This window comes from Agelaius tricolor, unplaced genomic scaffold, assembly GCF_023055355.1.
Source record: "Agelaius tricolor isolate 1412-34295 unplaced genomic scaffold, bAgeTri1.0.p SCAF_10, whole genome shotgun sequence".
NCBI lineage: Eukaryota > Metazoa > Chordata > Aves > Passeriformes > Icteridae > Agelaius > Agelaius tricolor.
The window spans coordinates 15,810,810-15,835,311 of record NW_027269270.1 but is presented as its reverse complement, the minus strand read 5'-3'; the positions used below and the strand labels follow the sequence as shown (position 1 = coordinate 15,835,311).

The window sequence follows — 24,502 nt, the reverse complement described above, 5'->3', positions numbered from 1 at the left end:
AGGTCTCATTTTAGTACTACCAAGAAAGCAGTGCCTGAAGCTTGTTAGTCTCCTGTTGTATTGTCAGTCCTGGCAGAGTGAGTGTGTAGGAATATGCAGACAGCCAATTACTGAGAAGAAAGAAACAGCAGAAACACAAGGACAGTCACAGTATTCAAGCTGGTATGTACTATTTGGCTGAAATGCCTCAGAGATTATTGGCATGAAAGTTCTGTATTGTATGTCTAGTAAGTGCTTCCTCAGGCAGTCCAATGTGGGGAAAGAGCAGAGCCAGATGCTATCTGCCTTGACATGGCTTTCTGAATCCAGGCTTTCATGAGAAGCAAGGGTCTCTATTAGAGACAAAACCAGACTAGACAAACTGCGTTTTATGGTGACATGCGCTTCTGAGTATGAGGTATCTTGGCCATTTTTCAACTCCACGACTTTTAGCATAAGGAATTGGAATGCTACCCTGGGTAGTATGCTTGGAATGAAACCTTTTATGTCAAATGGGCATGTTGTAGTCACTTTGAACATCATTTTTGTGTCTGTAAGAGTAGTAGTGTGTGGCTTTAAGAGAACAAGACATTAAACATGCTGAACTCTTAGGGGCTGAGCTGTGTTTAGCTCATTTTGTGTGAGCTCTGTCTTCTGAAGCAGGAAGTTTGTTGGGGAGTCTTGAAGAGAAGCGTTCCATGTTAGGCTGCATTTTTACATCAGTTAAAAATGATCTAGGTTGAGCCAATACCAGAGGATTTGTGTGGTCTTTTCCATGGAAACCTCATGCAATTTCTAAATTGATTGATTCTTCATAGGTGGAACAAATGATATCTGCTGTCCGGATACTTGGGGAAGGTACAAAGTTCTGGGAGCAGAGGTCATACTGAGGTCTTCTGCTGAGAAACAATTATGTCTAATGCCTTCATGCTGCCTGTTACCTGTAACAGCAGGACTCAGGGGTGCAATACCTCTGCATTCCCAGATGGATTTTGGTCTGTCTTACTTCTGCTGCAAAAGTGGATTTATGTACAGCTATCTCTTAGTCAGATAGAAGTATTTATTTTACCCTTTCTTCTTGAATGGATGCTAATTTCAAAACTCAGTTACATTAAGTAGTTGCCAAAAATACAAAAACTCCCGATTCATTCTGAAGTGAAATTAAAAGTGATACTTGGAATCTCATCTGGCAGGAACCCTTATTTCAAAGAAACCTGTCAGCTTGAGCACCCTTCTACCCCTCCAGTTTTACAAAATTAGAAAGAGGTTGTCACAGACATGTGCAAGATCAGTCCATCTTTGGAAAAACAAGAAAATGAGAGAAGGTAAAATACATGGAGTGTATTCAAGAGCTAATGGCTTGGAGCATGGCTTGGTAAAACAAATGAAATTATGTGTAATTTTTCTCTTACCTCACTTAAGCATTTGTTAAGTGAAATGGTTCCCTCTTCCTCACACAGGATTGTTCAGTGTTAATCATTACAATAACCCTCTGTAAAGATAAGGGTGGAGAATGTCTAGGAAGTGTGACAAATAAAGGTACAGCTGAAATAGCCTTTGATTAAACATGGTATTTGCTTTTGACCATCTTTGTTTCTTAGTCAAAGAATACTGTGGATTTCATATTAGCTTTGAATGACAAATTAATTTATTAGTCTTAGCTACAAATGCCATGTTTGCTAATGAATTACTTAACTTTCAGCATTATGAACAGATGACTGTTCAGTTGCTTTGACATTAGTTGTAAATGGTACTGAGTATAAATTTAAGTGACAAGATTTTGGTTTTGAGTATCTTCAGGTTAGAAGAGTTGGAAACTGTCAGAGAGGAGAAAAGCTTTAGTTTATGGTGACTGAAAGTGGACTGCTAATGGTGTGTGGGTGTGAAAGACAGCTGAATAAAAACTTTATGTGCGTTGGGGAACATTTTTGTTGGAGGTACCAAGGCAGTCTCCCTGGATTTTTGTGTTTGGTTCTGGTTCATTGTTAAGCACAGTGAATCAGGCAACAGAAAAGGCTGATGGCGCTCTAAAGGAGCTGGGCTTATTGCCCTGTGTTTGTTCTGTTTTTAATCTATCAATATGATGAAAGGGAGTTCTGGTTCTGCAGGGGAGTGGTGGCACAACAGCAGCACATTTCATCTGCAGACTGAAAGGAGGTTTGTAACTTAGAGGGGTCTGAGACTGGGGCATAGCTATAAGAGAAACATGGTTAAAATGTAAGAGGTCCTGTGATGAAAATGTGAGTGTATCCAGCATTTCTAGATGGGGACTACACTGATTATACATTTATTAGCTACTATATGTTATAAATATATTACTATTAGAATAAAAATGCAATTACTAGCTACTCACTATATATGTAGTGCATGTAGTCACATATATGTAATTTTATAGGATATATAGAGATATGGTCTGTATGTATGCATACTCCATGTAAGATGTCCAGCAAATCCATTCCAGTTTGGTTGTAATTCACAATGATTTAAGCATCTTGAATTAAAACACAAACATCAAGAATATCTAAATTTGTGTATTACTTTCATAGAATCATAGAATCCTAGAACTACTTGGGTTGGAAAAGACCCTTAAGGTCAGTCCAAGTGTGAACCTAACACCCGTTAGCCAGTTTGTATTTGTGGTTTAGAATGATAGAATCACAAATTATCCTGCCTTGCAAGGGGCCCACAAAGACTTACTTGTAAGTAATTCTGATAATGTGTTCAGTAGAAGTATGGAGCTGAATTCAGGTAGGCTTCTTGTTATTGTGTAAGGCTAAAAGGGAAGATACTGTAGTTACTAACATTCAGGATTCTCCCATCAGCTGAAAAGCTGTATTGAAAGCTGTGGATAGGCACTTTATGTCAAGACTACACTGACCATTACTGGCCATAAAATCCTAAAAATTGCAGTATCTTACTGAAAATTTTACTTGTCACAGGTTTTGCTGACATTGCATGTCTCTACTGTGAGCTTTTATATCAATACATAACAAAGTTGCCTTAGGTCAGCAGGTCTGCTGGCATTGCTGTGCTGCTGCAGTGCATCCTCTGTGGCATTTAGCCAGTACTTTAGTGTTCTCTGGGGCTTGGGCTCAGAGGTGCTTTGCTCCAGCAACAAAGAGCTGGATGATGCTGTTCTGCAGAGGAAGATGACAATTTCTGCATGCAGAGGTGGTGTAGTGTAATTCAGACTTTGGGTGAACTGAATTAAAAACAATGCATGTTTATACCTTCAGGTTTAAAAGCTGTAATAGTGATGGTCCTCGGTTAGTGCTTCTGTCAATTTAAAAAAGAAAGCATTTACAATAAATTTCCTTTTTTATTAGGCTGTGATTTTACTGTGTCACTGCTCCTTGTATTTTCTTCTCTTGAGTGTCTCTCTGATTTTGTCTATGCAAACTATTCTTGGATAACTTGCTTAGTATGCTTATTTGCTTTCTTAGTGATAGTAGAGGAGTTTGTGTTCAAGATAGATGCCCTGTGGCAAAGGTCAGAATCAAATGAGGTGTGGAAGGAGGAGTAGTTGAAGAGTTTACTTGTTGTGGTAAGGGACAGATTTTCAAGAAAGATCCATTGTGCTAATATCATGGGTGAAAGAAGTGAGACAAATTCATGTTGCGTAAAGGGTGTGTAGTTGTTACAGGAAGAGCAAACTGCAGAAGGCTGGCTTTTTTTCCCAGTACTGATTTTGAGTTATGTTCTTGGTTATCGGTGGCAGAAGCCAGACAGGTAGGTTGGCTTCTCATAAATGTTTTTTTCATAAGGCCTAACAAGCAAAGAAGAATGATTACTGATCTAATTTGTTGCTGTATGATTTCTCCACCAAATAAATGAAATTAGCATATTGGGTTCCTGGCATGTTACACCAGTAAGCTGTTCATCAGTCAGCATGGGCCATTCCTTTTTCCTCTGTTAAATTCCACCTGCATGTGCCAGAGCAACTGTAAGTTTTATAAGGAATGCATTCTGGCAAATTCTCATTGGAGATAGCACATTCATTTTGAAAGAACTGCATTTAAAATCATTGTTTAAATATTTCAGAACCAGCCTGGGTCTAGATGAGTCATTCTGGCCATAACTGTAAAAATGCCACATTTTGAGGGCATATTCTGTGGAAAGGACTAGACTGAGATAAGGCTATTGGGCAAATGTCACTTTAAGAGCAAGTAAGTAAAAATCCATATTATTGAATGAGCAGATGGTGGTCTGTACTGTGAAACATTAGCTGGAAAATGAGCACCTTATCATTGTATTTAGCAAGGGTAGGTAACAGCATACGAATATTTGATGAAAGAACTATGCAGAATAGTCTGGAAAACATTGAATAATTCCTTTATTTGCACTTAATATTTTTGATTGCAATATACATAACCACATTACTGCTTTGAAAGTAATGGGAGAAAAATGTAGCTTAGAAAACAAACATGAACATGGAAAAAAAGGTTTTGCTTCCATTTTTAAGGGAATCATTCTGTATGTTAAAAATAAATGAACTATACCATAGGTTAATAAAGCTCCTTTTGCAGCTCTTGCATCTAAGTTATTGTATTCTTGTTAAAATGCACTTCCCTTGGGTTTAATGTATTGTATCACATTTTCTAAGATTATTTTGAGAATTCTATAGCAGTTACTTTGGAAAAGTGCAGTTATGTTGGTTTAGCTTAAACAACAGGCTGTGTGTATTCTGCTGTGAAGTACCTGAGACAGATTTTTGTACCAAAATAACAGTGAAAGGCAAAAGGTGCTGCTTCTTGCATTGGGATTTTTTGGAGCATTTACTGGTATGCATTGATCACTTTTGCTGGAGTGCCTGTTTTTCTTGTTTCCTCTTACAGAACTGCATCTAAAATATGTAATTTCCTAATGTAGATTTCCTTCAAGGAGTTGAGCTAATGTGTGTGAGGATGATTAGACTGTGTTAAGAAGGGAGAAGATCTGCTGAATCAAGGAGAAAAGGAGGAGAGATTTATGGGATGGGCCCTGTCACGATCTACAGCATAAAAATGTACTCCAGTCCCTCCAGGATAACATGGAGAGATCCTGCACTGGATTTCACTGCCAGCTAGCTAGTTTCTAGGCTACTTTTAAGCTGTATTCCTTGCATTTGTTTTCTATTTTCAAGGTGTTTGGAGGTGATCTAAGAAATAGAGAGCAGCAGATAGGAACGATCAGCATTGTTGAGTTTGCTGATAGCTGGTGTCCATAGGAATGGCAGAATTGTCTCAGACTGAATGTTATTTCCTTTTTAGTGAAGATGACATTCTTTTGGAAATGGAGCTGTATGTGCTTAGTCTCTGCATGATTCATCTGTCATTGTCACCTTCCTCAAAAGTAGGTCTATAAAATGTCTTAAAAAAAACAAAGAATGGCAAATATGCTGGAGACAGCTCACTCCTGCATTGCCTGGGGTTGTTTGTTCAGCAACACATGCGTGGGTCAAAGGTCTGAAGGAAATGCATGTTTATCCTGGAAGTGGTCAAAAGTGGCAAGCAGCTGTTGCAGATAGCAAGGACACCATCATCATGGGAGGTTGAATTTTTTGTGTCCTTTACTTACTGCTCCTTTCACAATACTCTGCTAAGGGAATTATAAAGATTTGTTAGCCTTGCACTTTGTCATCAGTGCAGCTGAAGCTGCATAATGGTTTAGACTGCTGGCTCTTAGATGTTAGTGATGTCTAGCAGAGTGTGTGAAAAGCCATTTTAATTATCCATGTTTGTGTAGTGTGAAAAACCCTCAAGTGAAAACCATGTTTTCTTGGCCAAAGATACTAAAATAAATTTGGTATATTTTTTTCTTATACAGCCAACTCTTGTAGCTGCTACTACAAATTTGGTGTAATTTTGCAAGTCCCTGTAATCTTTTTATCCACTCAATTTATTTTTCTGCTAGAGAAATGTTTGATAGTTATGTAGTATATTGCTGAAGATGTAAGTTTCTCTTCCCAGCCAAGATGTGTTCCTGCATATAGTAGAAAACTTCTGTTGTCAAATCAGATGTAGTCCTAGAAATAGCTGCAGTAGTATTTGTACAACTTGCAGCTTACAGGAACATAGGGTGTTAAAAATACCTGAAAAAAACCTAATTCTAAATTCTGCTCAAGTGAGAATGTAGGGAGTGGCAAAAAAAAAAAAAAAAAAAAAAGTATGTATGAGGGGATGCATGTAAAATTAGGTATGTGTGCAAGTGGAGGAGTAGCAATATATAGAGTATAAGATTGCAGTGGTTTTTTTGGCATAGTCACAAACATAAGTTTTTTTGCAAAAAATCTTGTTCTTAAGTTTTTAAAGCTGGTTGAAATTCTCAGTTTGAACATTCCTATTCATAGTAAAATATAATGGTTTCTTCTTCCACAGATATGTATAAAGAGCAGTTTCTTGTGAATGCATCATTTAGTTCTGCTGATCTGTTTGATCAGTGGTTGAGTATCTGCATGAAATATAAAAAAAGGGCTCTTTGAGCATCCCAGCTGCACAGGCTATGACCTGTTTCTCCTAGGAAAATACCTTATTGGAGTGATGTTCTTTCAAGTGACTTGAGTGCCTGTGTTTTCGGTTAATTTGAAGGCGTGGGGGCATAATGCGTCATGTACCCAGTGACACATCTGCCTTTGTCATTAAGCTCATGGCTTGAAGAAAAGTGTTACTTGAACTGTGGATCCGATTGTAGGCATTTAGCCCAGGGCTATGATAGCTTTAAGACTGAAGGAATACTTAGAACTGTGCTCTAGCATGCAAGTGCCTTCGGGCTGTTGAAGTGTGTGTGTGATGGCTGTTCATGTACTCATTCTCTGAAGCTCTTATTAGGGATTACCTGTCAGGAAGGTCCACCCTTTTTCTGCACATGGAGAGTTCCTTAGCCCCCTCCCACAGGGTACTGCTCTTAGTTCACAGGCTTAGGTTGGCAGCTGGGCAGGGCACAGCTCAGCTCAGGGTGCCAGTGTTGGTCTTGAGTGGGTGAGCTTCCTTCCCCCCGGGGTGCTGCTTGGTGTGTTGTAAGTAAATGTGATGAACTTCTGTTCAGACCTAGAATCGGGCAGAATTTATGTGCTTGTGTATCTAGTGTAGGAGGTTTCTACCTGTCCTGGTATTCTCCCTACAATTCAGAGGGAGATGGTGGCAAGTCTGGAAAAGGAGGAGCAGGGGGGAATCTCATAAATAGATGTATGAGTGAAGGAACTATGGCTTGGGTTAGCATGAGGAGCAGTTGCTCTTTCAGTTCTGCAGGGCTGTATTAGTTGCAGAAGTGTATTATATTGCCCATTGATTCTACAGTAAAATGTCCATCCCTCTTGCTGTACTTCTTTCATGCCTTTTAATAGTTTAATTATGGTGATAAATGAAACTGATGTACTTCATTCTGTGAAGGAAATAGAGGAATGACATTTCAACCCAAATATTTGTTTTGTGCTGAATTAGAACTACTATAATTTTTTTAAATGGCTTTTGGCACATTGAGTGAACAGTATATGCCTGTTAAGGTTGTTAGTTCTCAAACAAGCAGTGCCTTCAAATACTGACTGGGTGCACTGCTTTCAGGTCCCTCCCCCCCAAGAAAAAAAAGAAAAAAAAGTGAGCAACTGTTTCCATATTTTTATTGCTTTCTTGTTTGTTTTCTAAAACATGTACCTAATATATGATGTGATACTTCTTTAATTTTTCATGAACTTTTTTTGTGGATGCCGTTTCGTGGGGATACAAAGACAAGTCCTGCAAACGTGAAGAAGTTTAAATGAATTCTGGGGTTTTCTATGGCATGAATGGCCAGCAGCCCAAGTGCAGGAGACAGTAATTCCTGATTTCGGTGAGGCCTGTAGAGTGAGCCATGTCCACAAGGCACTGATGGCAGCCCAGCCTCCATACAGCAGCTGCCTCTGCAGGGCCCGTTGTGCGCGGAGCGGGCGGCGCTGGGCGAGGCCGCGGCCGGGGAGGGCGCTGCCCGGCTGGGGGGCTCTTGGCAGCAGAGCAGGGCTGCGGTGGTGGGACAGCGGGACGGACGCTGCTCCCTCTCTGTGCTTGTAGGTGCCTGGGGGCGGCTGGCGCACCCCGGCTGCTTTGCTGCTGCTGTTCTTGCGTGCCTGTCCTGCTGCAGCTTGGTGCATCTGCAGAGGAGAGTGGCTGGGTTGTGCCCAGCTGGCTGTGGTGGGACTCCCGTAGTTCAGCCCTTCCAGTGCAGACAAGGTGACTCTGGGCAGGGGCTGAGCTAGGAGTGCCAGGATTTTGGCTCCAAGGTTAGTTTCTTGAAATGGTGCGCTTGTCACTTTCGAGTTAAACCACATGTTGTTTTAAGAAGATTTCATGCAGTACCAGGCACTGCCATGTTAAAAAACCTGAGTGAAAATCCCTTTAACATTATTTCTCCTGTAGGTTTATCATAAATTAATTATAAAACTGTCTGATACATATTTTACAGTACCAATTTGTAGTCAGGTCTGTTCCTGGCACGGGTGCTCTTCCTCTTAAATCTGAAAAATGTACAGATTGTAAGGGAGAAATTAAACCTGTAGGTATATACAGGTTGCACTTGTTATTTGACAGTATGAAATCTATGAGGTATCTGTTGATTAAAGCCAGAGAGTGGTGTCTGAAATGGAAAACTGGATTTTGAAACACAAACTTGGGGCAGACTGTGCCATTTCTTCTAAGAAAAATGCTTTGTACCAATGGAAATGAGATCTGCAAAACCTGTTTCAAATCCAGATAGGCTGGGCTCTGGACTGTGATGGGAAAGTGTTTATTTTTCCATGTGACTTTCGGAAAGTCAATAATAAGTGGCCTTTCCAGAACAACAGGTATCTTTGTAGTTCCAGTTTTGCTTTGTATTAGCTTGCCCTAGTCCTTGTGCGGCTTTTGGCTTCTTTTTCTAGCTTCTGTCATAATCTGTTTCCTAAAAAAGGCTGAAGAAATAAAATGAAAGTTGGGATCCTTCAAGTGCCAAGCCTCCAGGCAACAGAGTACATTAATGATATACTTGGCCACAGCTTCGCTCTGCTAGTTCCAAAGTGTAGCTGTGGAGTAGCAGATCAGGAGAATATTCAGTCAGTTAAAATAGCTGTTAATAACACACTGACCATGATGGGTGTCTCTGTGAAAAGCATCACAGGTAAGCTCCCTGCTGACACAGTTACTGGTGGTATTTTGGTGGGGAGGGTTTTTTTGGAGGAGCCCATGGTTTAGCTCCAGTTCCCGTTAGCAGCCCAGTGTGTGAAGGGAGAGTCTCTCTGTGCTTATTAGTCTGTGGTGCTCTTGTCCTGTGACTTGTTTCTGTTGTGGAATGGCAAATCCAAGCATGAAGCAGGGGTGGGGCCACCAATATTCACAGTGGCTGTCCCACTGACCAACTTCTGTTAGGTTGGAATATTTTGGTGGTTAAATGCATCCATCTTCTGTGTTTGTTAATTTTAAGAACAGGTGAGACCACATCACTGCAGAGGAGTGAAAATACAGCTCAGGTTGAGGGCTATTTTCTTCTTGAGGGCTCTATTTTCTTCATTTTGCTTAATCTAGTGAAACTCTTTGCCAAGAGGGCACTGGAAGTAGGAGAGAGAAAGGATGTAGAAGTCTTAACTGTCCAGTCAAGGGTGAGCCATTTCATGGCATTTAGCTTTGTCAGTTTCCAAATATGCCCCCCTTGTGGGGTCTTTCTGAAAACATAATGAAGTGCAAAGTCTGCAGTGGCAGCATTGTTGCCTGAGAACAGCAATATTCCATTTGAAACTTGTGCTCAGTGGAGCCTGCAAAATTGGAAATTACTTAGACCAGCGACTACTTAATTTCACCTCTATGTGGAAGTGGTTAATGGTTTCTTACCGAGGAAACACTTTCATGATTTCTACTCCAGTCTGTTAAGGCTCAGAGCAGGCGCTACGGGTGTGTTTGCTTTTACTTTTAAAGAAAGGCTGGCAAAGATGTGGTGCCTTGTTTGGGTAGAAGGACACCATGGAAAAGGAAAGAATTTAAGGAATGAAGAAAACTTTGGGAGATAGCAGAGTATCTGAGTTCGGTGCAGACTGTGGTATTTTTTGTATTTGTTTAAATCAAAATATAATTTACACAGTGGGAGCCTCTTACTTTGATGAACAGGATATTTACTCTAAAAAACATTGAAGATCTTCACCCTCCTTTTACTTGATTTCTTTTGAGAGTTTTTTCCAAAATAGAACTGTAATGAATTGGTAATAATTTTTCTTTGAAGTACGTTGTGAAAATCATGTTACTCTTGGACAGTTCCAGGCTGTAAGTGAAGAAAAGAATTTTGCTGTGGAGTGAGGGAATACTTCCAGGAGGTTGGATGATTTCTGGATTTCTTTTGAGATGGTTTTCACATCTTAACTTTGACTTTCCTTTTGGAAGCAACCAAGATAGTTTCATGAGCAGTATTGGAGGGAGTTCAAATAGCTGTGAGCAGAAACCACTCCCAGTTCTTACTGTTGTTTTCATTAGCTGAGAAGGAGCCACAGCTACCTACTAAACATTTCAAGAATTACCAATTAAAGCAGGGAGGGTTTTAAAATCTGCACCCTACTGCTTAATATTCTGTAGTATGTGTTGAAATGGAAAGCCCATGTATTTTACTTTGGACTTTAATGACTCTTTTGGGCCATATCTGATTAAATAAAGTTACACCCTTTCTTCTCAGTGTTCACCTAACTGTTCTTGCTGAATGCTGGTTGTTAAAAGCATAAAGTAGTGAAGAAAAAGCAAAGCTCAATATGCCATGGTGCCTCTAGGTGCAGGTGTGGAAATCAGCTGGAGGGCTTGTGGTTTGTGTTGCTGTGGCATTGGGGGTGGGAATGTCAGGTGAGGCGTAGGCCACGTGGTCTCCTTCTGCCTGATACCCAGAAATGTTTTGTCTAACCAAGTACACTTCCTACCAAGACATATTCTGCAAATATGCCCACAAAGAACGGAAGATTTGGCTGCAGTCCCACAGCACTTGGCATGGTATCAGTGAACAGGATATAAAAGTACCCCACTTCTGCATCCAATGGGGCAGGAGAATTTGAGCGAAATGGCAGGGACAGACGGACAGGTTTGTCCTCCTCGCCCCCCCCAGTAGGGACACTGTTTGGTAAGCCTTGTGTCCTCAGCTGTGCTGGGTGTTGACCTGGGATATTAAGCTTGTGATTGCAATGGCACTGTTAGTGCTGGATGTAGCTCCTCTGCAGTTAATGCACTCTCACCCTCAGTCCAGAGGAACGTTGTATGTTGCATTCAATAAATCATGCTGTTCCAGAATCTGACTGGTTCTTCAAAATGCAGCCAGACCTACAGCTCATAGACTGTTTGTGTATCTGGAGTCGGACCTGTAGTTACACGGTGCCTACCTGAGTGTGGGCAGTGAGTTCTCACCTTCTTCTGCTTCTTGGAGATACGTGGGCTTATGAAGCATGTTTTCTACACACACTTATCTAAAGGTCTGCTCCAGATGCAGATAAAGTCAGTAAGATGTCTTGATACCTTTTCTGAGACTTGAGTAGTACTTGGCATAAGTGGTGAAACGGAGCTTTTCTTGCCTCATCTGTTGTGTTCGGGTGTAATGTAACAGCACAGTGAGGTATGGCGGGTGTAGCTGTGCCCTAGGGTTCCATGGAGGGATGTGCTGCTCTGCTGCTCCCTGTCTGGAGAGCAGGGGCTGGCTGTCCCTGGTGTGTTACAGCTGCTCTCACACACACAGGTACAGCCGGGGTCACTGGTGTCTGCAGGGCAGGCAGCACCCCCTGAGCCTGCCTCTCAGTAAGGGCACTTAGTTACAACACCGTACACCAGTCCTGGAGCTCTAATCTTAGGGGATTATCTTACACTTGGCTATGAATCTTATATGGCTGTAAGGGAGTAAATCTGTTCCTCTAAGTCAGCTGATGCTCTTAATTGGCAGTGGGACTTCAGTTATTATCACGTATCTTCAAGAAGTAATTAAGAGAAATCAATAATTAAAATAATTCTAATCGATAGAGCAACTGGACTGATTCATTTGGTTAAAAATCAGAATTTCAGTTTGAAATTGGAAAACACATGCTTTAATTATAACTAGAGCTAAAAACATTGTAGTTTTATGCCAGGGCTTGAGAGAATTCAGATTTTTTTTCCCCCAACACTGTCACTTGATAGATGCTTATTTTAAATGAAATTATATTAATGGTTTATTATGTTACATTTCTGTAGATTAACACCTGTGCAGTCTGATTGGCCCAGGAAAAACCCAGTTAGGTTATAGTATGTATTGAAAAAGATGTGTGGGGAAAATCAGGATTCAAGTTAACAATTAGAATCATCTATTTCTGTAATTTACATGAGGAATAGCAATTGTCTGCTTTTCTCTGACATTGGACTCATGGTAAATATTAGATACTAAGTCATCATAACTCAAATAATAAAGAGCTAAGTCTCTGACAGGAACTGATGCTCAGAGATGTTTATTTTCAGTATACTGTATGGCTGAGCTTCTGTTTTCTGTAGAGTAACAAGGCAAACCTACCATGGGGATGGAAAAATCAATAAAATTGTCTGTGTGTTGGAGTGTCTTGGGTTTTCATCTCCCACTCTGCATTCTTCACATTGGGGCGTTATTTTGTTATCTGAATATGCAGTCTGGAAGATGATTTTGGACATTCAAACCTAATTGAAAGTAGTTACAGTAGACTGTGTCCACAGACCTTCAGGGAGAAGTCCCAGTAAGTAAAATGAATCATACTGTGAGCATGGGTAAAGAGAAATTAAGACTTTGTTTTTGTTACTCTTCATTTGCAGAGGAAAAGTTCCTAGGTTTTAAGTGTCTGTGTTTCATCTGCCACCATAAGGAGATGGTGATAGCTGGAAGAGCATCCCCTCACTCTACCCCTACCTCTGACCTGCAGAAAGAGGTTTTGCTTGCCAATGAGAAAGCTAAAATGGAGCGTGCATAGCTGCAGAAAAAGCTAACCTGGTTTTGGCATAATGAGCTCAAACTTGATTAAAATTCTTTTATTAAATCACAGCAGAGTAAGTAGCCACAGAGTAATGACTGGAATGTGTCCTCTATCTGGAAGGACTCTGCTGAGCACGTAGTACAGCTCAGTATATGAGCTGATTCATTTATATTACTGCAGTCATGCTGAAATTCACACTGATGCATGGCTCATGTCATACTTCTGGAGTTCTGTGCACACTTTTTATTTTTAAATTAAGTAACCTGGCTTTTATAATAGAATTTTGATTTTTCAAGTGTAAATGGTACATTCTTCTAGTAAGGCAAAAAATACCCCATTTGATGCCCTGAAAAAAAGATGGTTTTCCCAAAACCGCCAGACACCTACTTTTTATCAACCACTCTCAGTGAATATTGCAAGAACAATAACAGGAATAACAATACAGGTACTGGCTTGCAGGTCTAATAATTGTAATCTGCATTACTGCTATACAGCTTCTCTCCTCCCCCTCCCCCACGTTTCCTCTTTTTAAAAGAGCAGTGCTGTGGTGTAGTTTTTCATCCACCTTCAAATGTTAACATGTCAAACCTCTAGTAACATGGTGAAAACACTTCCTGATTCTGTTGCCTTTCTCTTTTCTAATATTCCTTCTACATATTCCTTTAAATTACTTTGTTTTCCCTGCAGATTGCTGGTTGGAGCTCCTCGGGAAAAGGCCTTTCCAGCCCAACAAGCCAACAGAACAGGAGGGCTGTACAGCTGTGACATTGCATCTCCAAATACAAATTGCCTGCGTGTCAAATTTGATGAGGAGAGTAAGTTTTTCAATGCTTTTGTTTTGAATTGAAACAGTTGACTGATTGTTCTTGTTTGCTGTCCTTTCCTGAGGCAGTGTATCACACAGTTTCTTCTAGAAATTTATACATAACTACTTTTTGCATCACACTAAGTTGTAGCTTAATTGCTAAGTTCCTATGAGATGCTTAAATCTTGGTAGATTCTTACTGTTTTTTAAATTGATGTAACATGAAGTAATAGGCTAGAAGTTTAATAAAATGGAAGCTGTTAGTGATAACATGTACAGACACCGCCACCTGCAGACTGTCTGTATGAAGTTCTGTATGAAGAGTCTCCCCTGACACGGGCTTCAAGAAAAAACAAACAAACAAAAAACCAAAACAAACCAGAAAAAAGAAAATGTAGTGAACTGTTAATATTTCAAGCTGTTTTATGATACTTTTCAGCTGACCCAAAGATGGAGAGTAAAGAAGACCAATGGATGGGTGTAACTGTCCAGAGTCAGGGGCCAGGAGGAAATGTTGTGGTAAGTGCTAAAGGACTAACTTGCAAAAGCGTCTGGGGTCTCCAGTCCATGTTCTGTATGGTCTGTGTTTCTGTGCAGCTTGCTGAAAGGGAACTTGCCTAAGTTTACTCCTTTGATTTCTTGTAGGTAAGGACTTAAATGTCTCCTTAGCAAAAATAAGGCATTTGAGGTTGTAAGAGCTTTAAATCATTGTTCTATGAGTTAACTTGTCTTTATAACCTTTTTAACAATCTAGGATGGACAGTTTGTTTTCAAGGGGTACACTTTTTTTTTTGGTCACATACACATTTTTTCTTTTAACCACTACTAGCTGCAGAAATAGGGAAGACTAGTGTATAAGGCTGTAGAAGTAGCAGGTTATCACCAGCCTGTTTTCCAAGAGGATGAGCCTCACTTTAGCTTTTATCAGGGACTTCCACTGAGTAGATCCTATGAATTAATGTGGTCATTGCACTGCACTAGATTGCACTGCACTAAGACTACGTGCTGTTCTTTATTTTATACAATACATTGATACTTTTTATTTTATATTAAACAGAAAACGTTTTTGGGAGTTATGAGAGACAGAGTTTAAAAAGTAACATTCTCAGTTAAATAAAAACCTCTAGTAGTGCTGCAGGATACCAGATACATCATAAAACAGGTGTGCAGTGAAGCTTCCTCATCTAATTGGAGGTTAATGTCACTGCTTCCAAACCTGGGGGCAGGTGACTTCAGGATGTGAATCTGGTTATTTAAGCATTTAGAGGCAGTAATAACTGGCTTTGGTCTGCCTCAGAACCCAGAGTGGGAAAGAACACAGGGAAACAGTCCTGTTCACTGAATAATTGGTCATCAACTAATGCTGTCTTGTCTTTTTGTGGTAAGTGGGGAATGCACTTCTCAGATGAGGTGTGAGCAGCCTGGAGGTCACTGCAGCAGGACAGTATTGCAGTGCTCTAATGTGGAGCAGCTGGGTGTTTGCATAACATGTAGGCCTTGACAGGAACCATAGAAAAGGTTTGTCAGCTGAGACAAACAAACTTTGCTTGTCTCTTTCTGCCCCAGTGACATTTACCCTGTAAGTGGAACATCCAACAGGGGAAGTAGGAGCAACTTCCCTCCCCTCCACTGGAGAAGCTTTCAGCTTCTGCTTAGTGGCACTTTTCTGTAAGGGGCAAGTTCTGAATAGTCTTGGGTAGATGGTAGTTGAACCAGCTTCTTGTGTCCTGCACGGGTGTGTCAGTCCTTTGAGAGCTGTTGGGAAACAGCCACTTCTTTCCTTGAGAGAGAGGGTGGTTTTCTCCTTACTTCCTGAAAGAGAGGGATTTAGTATCAGGAAGGGCTTTAGGGATTTAACCCTGTGGCCTTCCTTGACCATGAAGCAGCCTGCTTTGCCTTGTATCTGTAGGTGCCCAATCCTTCCCACGTGTTGCCTGTAGGAAACATGGCATTCTGCAGTTGGGTGTGTCTGCAGGGTGCCCTGCTGGCAGGAGGGGCTGCACTGCTCCATGGTGCTGACCCGTGTAGGACACACAGACACATCACACATTGTTTCTTCTGTCTTGCAGACGTGTGCACATCGCTATGAGAAAAGGCAGTATGTAAACACAGTGCAGGAAACCCGGGATATCATTGGAAGGTGCTATGTGCTGAGCCAGGACCTCACTATTAAGGATGATATGGATAATGGAGTGTGGAGTTTTTGTGATGGTCGTTTAAGAGGCCATGAGAAGTTTGGTTCCTGTCAGCAAGGTGTTGCTGCTACTTTTACTAGAGACTATCATTATATTGTGTTTGGTGCCCCAGGCACTTACAACTGGAAAGGTATGACTTGGCTTCCTTCCTGCCTGCCCTTCCCATTTCCTCTGACATTGCTCTCAAAGGTTGAATCCAGAGTTTTAATTGGTTTTTAAGGGGAGAGGAGATAATAGGGATGTAATGATTTTACCCTGTTTTTACAAAATGCTATGCTTCTGTATCAACATTTACTGAAATTTATTTAAATATCTTTGTGTGTATTTATGAATAATGGAACTTTGCACATATGTACAGCAGATTTTCCCTTTATTACTCTTAATCTTACAGTGGGATTGAGGGCTTACTTGGACACTTCCATACAGGAACAAACTACTAAATTTGTATGAGTTACTTGACCAGCTCTTTTTCTGTATTTGAGCAAATGTTAGGTAGCTGCTGAACTCTTTGTTTATTCTGCAATATTCTCTCCTTTATTCTTTGTGAAGTTTGTGGAAACCAGTACATTCCAAAATAAATATTGAAGGGTTGCAGGAAGGTAACAGCAATACTACATATATTCATATCTAAATCCATGAATGTCCATGTAAAATTTCATGGATAATCTAAGAGCCAAGTACTCTGTGTCATCTAGGAGATTCTCCAAAACATAAGGGGAAAAAAGCCTGGGTATTCTTTGTTAGTTTATATTCAGAAGCATTTATATGCCCAGTTCAGTCTCTAGAAGTGATTTTTCCCATCACACTTCATTACACCAACAGCTGTAAATACTTTCCTCTTGAGAACATCTGATCCTCCAAGCACTGCATTTTTCCACCTCGTACACCTGTGCCTGGTGTATGAACCGTGCAAAATCAGTGTGTTAAGCTCTGGCACAAGGTGTACTTTAGTGAAAATGTAATATTCCATGTATCTGTCAACAAAATCTGACTGACCTGAAACAGCATACTGAGTGCAGACACCATTTTACTTTAATTGCTGAGAAGTGCTAGTACAGTCCTAAGAGTACTCTTCTGTGTAATGGAAAAACATGTTTGTGCTTGCCAAAACCTTAATTATGCCAATTGATGAAAGGGAAGCACACTTTTTATTGAACAATAGCTTTGTTCTTCTTAATACTAAGTATAATGCTGGTGTTTGTCGAAATGTAATTTTTAAAAAATTCCCGTGTACTTAACTCCTTTTTAAGAGAAGCATTATAAGGCTAAGAAATACAGGATGAGGGTGGTTTATGACCAAACCAGTTCAATGGGGGTTTTTGGGAATTTCCTTAGTATCCCATGTTTTCCAGATCATTGTATGACTTCTTTGTAAAGCAGCGTGAGCTTCTGGCACACAGAGACAAAACACTAACCCAGTGCACTGTTCTGTGTTTGTCCCATTTTAACAGCAGCCACTGTGTCATTCATCATAATTAATATAAGTTGGGAACATTTATTTGTTATTTTTCTCACTTATCATTTGTTTGCTTTTATTTTATCATTTCATTTTTTCAGGGGTGGTTCGTGCAGAGCAAAAGAATCAGACATTTTATGATCTGGGTATCTTTGATGATGGGCCTTACGAAGTTGGCGATGAGAGCCGCCAGGATAAGAATCTAGTTCCTGTTCCAGCTAACAGTTACTTAGGTAGGATTAAGTACATGTGGTAAATCTCTTTAGGTAAATCTCTTAAACATTTGTGATGCCAGCCTGGTGTGATGATCTGAAGTGGGAGCAGATGTTCCATTGTGGACCCTGTAGCATGTTAACTCTTTGGGATAATTCACAGCCTCCCTCCACATTTATGGGCCAGTTTTAAGTGTAAGATGAGACTGCTGAGGTACCTAGAAGAGCTGCTGTTGTAATGTGAGATTCAAGAGCTGTGCCAAGGGCCTATGGAATCTCCAGGAGTGATTATAATCACTGTGATGGGTCAGTACAACGAATGGGTCTGTAGTCCTTAGTTGCACAGTCTCTGCTATGTAGTATCAGAAAGTTTATCAAAATTAGAGTTTCTGGATGTAACTGTTAAGGCTGTAGATTTTCTCTCCTGGTAGGTAAGTGCAGTTCTTCTATTCTTTATGCTTTTAAAACTCCAGTGGCTTTTAACAGACCTTTAAAATGCCATAATATAAGTACTGTTTATATTTTACTGATGTGTGTGTGTTGCAGGAGGTGCATATCTTGCTCTTTGTGCAGTCAAGAAAGCAAGAATATGTCCTTAGGCCAGTGACCTTTCTGTACACCAGGGAGATACACTGAAAAGGCTGTGCTGCATTTTTGGAAAAGCATTATGTGTAAAGAATCCTTCTGTTCCAGTGCAGATTTCTGTGGTGTGTTGATCCACTGCTTTTGGCATGTGCAACAAACAGAGTTTTGGTAACATGAGACTGGAATTTCTGTGTGAGTGATGGAAAGCTGAATAGATGGGAAGGGCATTGCTAATGTAAAAAATAAAAAAGCAAGTCAAGAAGAGAGCAAACTTAGAGCTACATATATGTTAGGAGAAAGAGAACATAAACTTCTGTTAAATATCAGCAGTAATTACTGGGTGTAAAGCTAACTAGAAAAATCATCCTAAGAGCTTAGATTAGACAAGCTGATAGCATCTTCTGGTGGAATAAGAATTGAGGAGCACTGTGGAGGCCGATGCCTTTTGCTGTGAACAGTCATATAATCTTTTTCCTGTTGCGTAACCAATGCATTTATCTCCTAAATATGGATGCTGCCTTGATTTGTAATAATCAGAACCACTTCCAGGCAAACCAGCTCATCCCAGGCATTACTGTTCTGTCTGTTTAGGCCTTAAGCAAATGTGGTTATAGGTGCTTTGCTTAACTACTATTTTTTTTCTTTTCAATCTTTCACTCATATTTATAGGTCTTCTATTTTTGACAGCTGTATCTGATACTCATCCAGATCAGTTTGTGTACAAAACATTGCCTCCCAGCATACAGGTGGACAAGTCAGTGGATGTAATGATGAATAGCTACTTAGGTTTGTGACCACTTGAAGTGGCAGCATCTGGTCAGACATAATCTCCAGACCTTTGTCATGATCCTCTCCCCTCTATCCCCTCTCATATCAAATATAAGTAAAGCATGAAAAAAACAGGGATTCAGATAAAGGGGAGTCAGCAGAGTAACAAGGCTTGAGAGAAATGCTGATTTGTCATGCATTTCTCTGAACCTTCTCATCTTTCCCGCAGCTAGGACTCCCTCAGTTTTTTCTGAAACTGTCTCATTGTGAATTGCTGTAATTGAGAATTTCCACAGTAGTGATGAAGTGTTTCAGAGGGAGACTGCCATCTGGCTGGTATCTTCCTTCCTTGCAAAGTGGGCATTTTTCTACTTCGGCCTTCACTGGCTATATGGGTATATGCAGTATAGTCTTTAACTTGGTTTTTCATATTTTAAAATGGATTGTAAGACTAAATTAATTTGGACATGTCATTTTTAGGGCTGCATTAACTAAAAATTTCCCATTTCACCATTACTGTGTAAGCTGATTCTCAAATACTGCATACATCATTCATGTGAGAATGCTTGTGCAGAAGAATTTGCATGCTTGTAATAGAACGATACTGACTTTACTTAGGAGGTTTTCTGATAATTTGGCCAGAGGTGAAGTACTCAAGCTATATTGAAGTGGTAAAGCTGTAATTGTGTCTAAGCTGTATATATCCTGTGTTTGGGATCTGTGAAAAGCAGGTCCAAGTGAGCAATGAAGTACTGTGTTTTGTGGGGAAACACTAACTGTAATGTATGGAGGAGTGTTTGTAAGAATGTAAAAATGTGTTGACTTGCAAATACACATCCACCAGTGCAAACAGAAATGGAGAATTCCCAACCATAGCACACTGTGTTTTAGACAAAACTTATATTCCATATACCACTTTAATATAGCTGGGGAAACGTTTATTTTTTCATATTAAGATGCAAGTTGTTACTTAGTTAATTTATACTTTATTTCTTTTCTCTGTTAAAGGTTTCTCTTTGGACTCTGGTAAAGGAATTGTCTCCCAGGATGAGATGACTTTTGTGTCTGGTGCCCCAAGAGCGAACCACAGCGGAGCAGTAGTTTTACTAAAGAAAGAAAAAAATCAGAGAGCACTTTCCTTGGAGCACATGTTTGAAGGAGAAGGGCTGGCCTCCTCTTTTGGCTATGATGTTGCTGTTGTGGACCTCAACAGTGATGGGTATGGCTCTGATTAACTCCTGCTGCTGGTATAGTGATCTTGTTTATTTCTGCTTTGGTTTTTCACATTAGAAATATAAGGAATGACAAAGCCCACCTTCCATGTTTTCCTGGAGGAAATGGTGAGCGTCTTGATAATCAATCAGGATAGAGTCTACCTTTCTAATGAAGAGTTTTATTTAAACAATTATTGTAAACCGAGAAACAAGAAACCAGTCTCATACCCCAAGAAGATCATGGAAGGTCCTTGTATGCCATCAAGGGAATAAACCAGCTTGCAGTGTCAGTGGGGCTGTTGATGCCCAAGCAGTTTAATGCACATTTTAGTCTTTGTTCAGCCGCTCTCTAGGCAGCTGATCTTGAGCTCACAGTCTTAGCAGTTATTCTTCAGAGTTCTCCTACAAATGCATTGCCTTTTCTTTTCCCTTTTCATCCTAAGCTGGCAGGACATTGTTGTTGGGGCCCCGCAGTATTTTGACAGAAGTGGGGACATCGGGGGGGCCGTGTACATCTACATGAACCGCCAGGGCAAATGGGCAGGGGTGAAGCCTCTTCGCTTGAATGGAACCACTGACTCCATGTTTGGACTTGCGGTAGAAAATGTTGGGGACATTAATCAGGATGGATATCCAGGTAAATGGAAAACCATGGCAATAAAAATGTGAGATTGTTTGGCCAATGCCAGACTTGTAACATCTTACCCTTTGATTGCACGCTGCAGAAAGAGCAAGAATGATTTTAGATGTTGCAACTTATTTTCACCAGATATTGCAGTAGGGGCTCCATACGATGGTTTTGGCAAAGTATACATTTATCATGGATCCAAGAATGGAATAAATACGAAACCAGCACAGGTAATGAAATAACCTTTACTATATAATCATTCTTGAACAAAATTAAAGGAACGACAGGGCTATTATCCATCTTCCTTTCCATTGCTATTACTGGCGTGTTGGGTATACAGGAAAGTCGCAGGGCCCTTCAAAGATTGCATTGCTGACAGGAAAGATTAGGAATTCTTGTTATTAACAGATATTTTTATTTCTCTGGCCATCCACTGGCACCAGTAATATGTGCAGAAAGAAAAAGATGTATAGATCTGGGTTTTTTAAAAAAAATCTGGTGCTTTGAAAACAATTACTTTCTTTGTTTTCTCTTTCATTACTACTGTTTCACTTCCTTCTTAAAATGTTTGGCTGGTTGTTGTTGGTGTTTTTTTTTTGTTTTTTTTTTTTTTTTTTTTTTTGTTTTTTTTTTTTTTTTTTTTTTTTTTGTTTTGAGGGTCACTGTGTCCAGTTTGCAGGGTGGGAATGGAACTCCATTATATTCCCTAGAATACTGCTTGAATACTTTGCAGAATACTTCTTCTGTTTTAAGTGTTCATAGTCCATAAATACTGTAAATAAACATGAGAGTAATAAACATTTTTATTTAAAATTATGTAATAAACATAAGCTCTCGGCAGATCAGTAATTTCTGGTACTCACTGCTATTGCCAAGTAACTTCTTGGAAGAAGAGCAAATCGTCCTGGCACTTCAGTATCCTTTAGCTGAACTGAACACAGAGGTCCTATTTCATAGGTCCTACTTCATTGTATCTTTTCCCCTCTTTTGTCTCTGACTGTAAGACAGTTATGTTCAGTTGTTACTTATTTTACCTTTATCACTTTTAAATGTCTGAATTCCCTCAATCTATTTGCTTTTTAGATTCTTGATGGTGAAAAAACAAACACCAATTTCTTTGGTTACTCTATTGCTGGAAATATGGACCTGGATAAAAATTCCTACCCTGATGTTGCTGTTGGTTCCCTGTCAGATTCTGTAAACGTGTACAGGTATTAATATGGAACCTTAATTAATTACACCAGGGCTTTGGGACAAACAACTTTACTTTTCAGGCAGAACAGCCCTTCCTACAATTTATGCTCCCATCTCTAAGGTGTATAGTATCTGTGCACATAATAGTAATGTTCTTAAATACACTGGAACAGTGCCTGAAAAAAGCAACTCACATGGCTTGTGGAAGAGAACAGAGTAGGTGGTAGAGGAGTTGGTCAGATTATTTAGCATTCTGCTTACTCAGAAGGAGCTCTAATCTTTTGCTGATAAAGGCAGGACAAAAACTTTTACCAAGGTGAGAACAAAAACCTCTTATGGTGACAAAGAGTGAAAAGAGTGGCCCAGTTAAGTGGGGCAGGTGGCTTACCAGCTATTTTAAACAACCTTTCAATGCTTTAATGAGAACAGGATCACCTCATTCATTTGTTCATGTGAAATGTCTTCTCCCTTCCAGAAAAAAGACAAGTTGTCAGGCAGAAGTATGGTTACAGCCTACATGCAGAGAAAGCAGGAAATAATCATTTCCCACAGCCACCAGGCTCCAAATTAAAGCTCTTGTGAACATGAACCTGAATGAGCTGTAGTACCTATAGTTGTTCCCAGGGGCTGAATTGCTACTGGTGGTAGAAACCCCCACTGAATTTTCTGTTTTTTGTAAGTGTACAGAAAGACAACAACAACATCACATTAGAGTAGCCTGCTTCCCACTCAGGATCTGTAGTCATTCTCACTGACCTTTGCTTAGCTTTTAATATATTTTAGGTTTTTTTCTAACCAGTGTCAAAGCCAAACTCTGTGTTTCTTAGAGTGTCTTTGTTGCAAATCAGTGCAGGGGTGGAGGGAATCTGATATTCACATTAATTATTTTATTAATCTTAACAGAAACTACTTCTTTTTTTTTTACATCTTCCTTTTATTCCCTGTTTTTCCCCCAAATGAAGATCTCGGCCTGTGATAAGCATTAGAAGAAACATTACAGTACAGCCTGATAGAATTGATCTAAAGAAAAAGAATCCTGAGGACCATGGTGAAATCAGGTAAATGGAAAAAGAAATTCCTCTATCTGAAGCCTTGGTGTATTGAGCTTTCTACTGTCAAAATTCATTCAGTGATCATGTTTAAGTGAAGGGATATGAGAGTCATGCAGGTTAAGCAAATGTATCTGCATATGTTCATTTTGACTTCCTGAATTTTTTCAGCCTACTCTGCTAAAGACAAGGTGTGGAATATGTCCTTCTTATAACATGCATTTTTGGAAATTGTTGTCACCTTGCTTCTGCAGACTTCTAACACAAGTATCTTGGCTTGAACAGCTTTGTCTTGAGTAGACACATAGGAGCAAATGCTTAATTGCTTATTAACCATTTTTCTTGCTTTATAATTCAGTCTAGTAAGCAGTAAATACCACAGTCATGACTGATCAGTTGAAACTTTTCATTCTGTTGGACCATGCCTTAATAAAAGTTAATACTAATTTCTTGGCACTTTTTACAGGATGGATGTGAAAGCATGTTTTAAATATACCGCAAACCCCAGAAATTTAAATCCAAGAATAAGTAAGTTCTGAAGATAAACATTTTTGATCTGTTTGTCACATGGTTTGTTTTTTGGGTTTTTTTTTTCTTTCTTTAGAGTTCATCATGGAAACATATTACTCAAATTATAGTGAGTCATCTCAGACAGTGACTGACAAATTTAAAATGTGACTCAGTGCTAAGCTCAGCTGTTGCACAGTCTCTATTTAGAGTCACGCTGGTGTGTTAAGCTGTTCTGTGGATGACAGACTAAAGCTTTCTAAGTAATGCAACTGCCAATGAACAAATGGCTTCTTTACAGACCCAAACCATTTTGCCTCTCTAGGTTAGTGCTGCTTTAGAGAATCCTAAACCTTTTTTAACGTCAATTTTATACATCCTTAGTGAGCATTATTTCTTATTGGAGGCTTACCCTATGAACCTGTCCTGTATTCATGAAAATGGTTTTGTGGAAATCATTAACTGAAATAAAAAAGTCTACATTAATAGGAGAAGACTGAAAGACTATGCCATAAAGATGTAAAGCACTTGATACAATGCTGCTGTTACTACCTCTTGGAGAACTGTGTAGGATTTTGAGAGGAAATGAGAACAACTTTAGGCCAATGACCCTTTTTCTCCTGTGTTGTCTTGAATTCCTCAGTTACTTTTAAAATCCAAAGGCTGTGCCTGAATGAGTGCTGGTCCTTTAGCAGGTGAAGTGTTTGAAGCAGCTCTCAGTGCTTTGGCACACTCAGTGCTGTTTCCATCTCTGCAGCACTGAATTAGCTCGGTGAAGCAATCATTAAAAGATGCACCGAGTTCAGATCTAGAAAAGCATACCGCAGCACACAACTGGACAGCTCTAGTCACAGTTCTGCTTTCAGTGTTAAAATTACCAGTGTATCTTTCTTGACCTCAGAATCCTGCTGGCTCTGGCTGGGCTATTTACAGCGGGTAGCTCAGCCCTCTGCTGGCTCCATACAGCAATTACAGCTCCCCCAGCCAGCCCCCATGCCCAAGG

The 24,502-nt window shown here is 39.9% G+C and overlaps 1 protein-coding gene across 4 annotated transcripts in view; it reads left to right on the top strand.

Moving 5' to 3' along the window:
• The window catches only part of ITGA6 (integrin subunit alpha 6), a 40,218-nt gene that overhangs the window by 3,144 nt on the left and 12,572 nt on the right, over window positions 1-24,502 (top strand). For 3 of the 4 annotated variants that reach the window (XM_071434898.1, XM_071434896.1, XM_071434897.1), the window contains exons 2-11: window positions 13,574-13,701; window positions 14,131-14,210; window positions 15,761-16,016; window positions 17,444-17,575; window positions 19,916-20,126; window positions 20,565-20,758; window positions 20,891-20,979; window positions 21,833-21,960; window positions 22,906-23,001; window positions 23,459-23,520. In XM_071434898.1, coding sequence (XP_071290999.1) covers window positions 13,574-13,701; window positions 14,131-14,210; window positions 15,761-16,016; window positions 17,444-17,575; window positions 19,916-20,126; window positions 20,565-20,758; window positions 20,891-20,979; window positions 21,833-21,960; window positions 22,906-23,001; window positions 23,459-23,520 — 1,376 coding nt within the window. Of the gene's footprint in view, window positions 1-13,573; window positions 13,702-14,130; window positions 14,211-15,760; window positions 16,017-17,443; window positions 17,576-18,808; window positions 18,926-19,915; window positions 20,127-20,564; window positions 20,759-20,890; window positions 20,980-21,832; window positions 21,961-22,905; window positions 23,002-23,458; window positions 23,521-24,502 lie in introns of all 4 variants that reach the window. The other variant, XM_071434899.1, reaches the window with a different exon arrangement.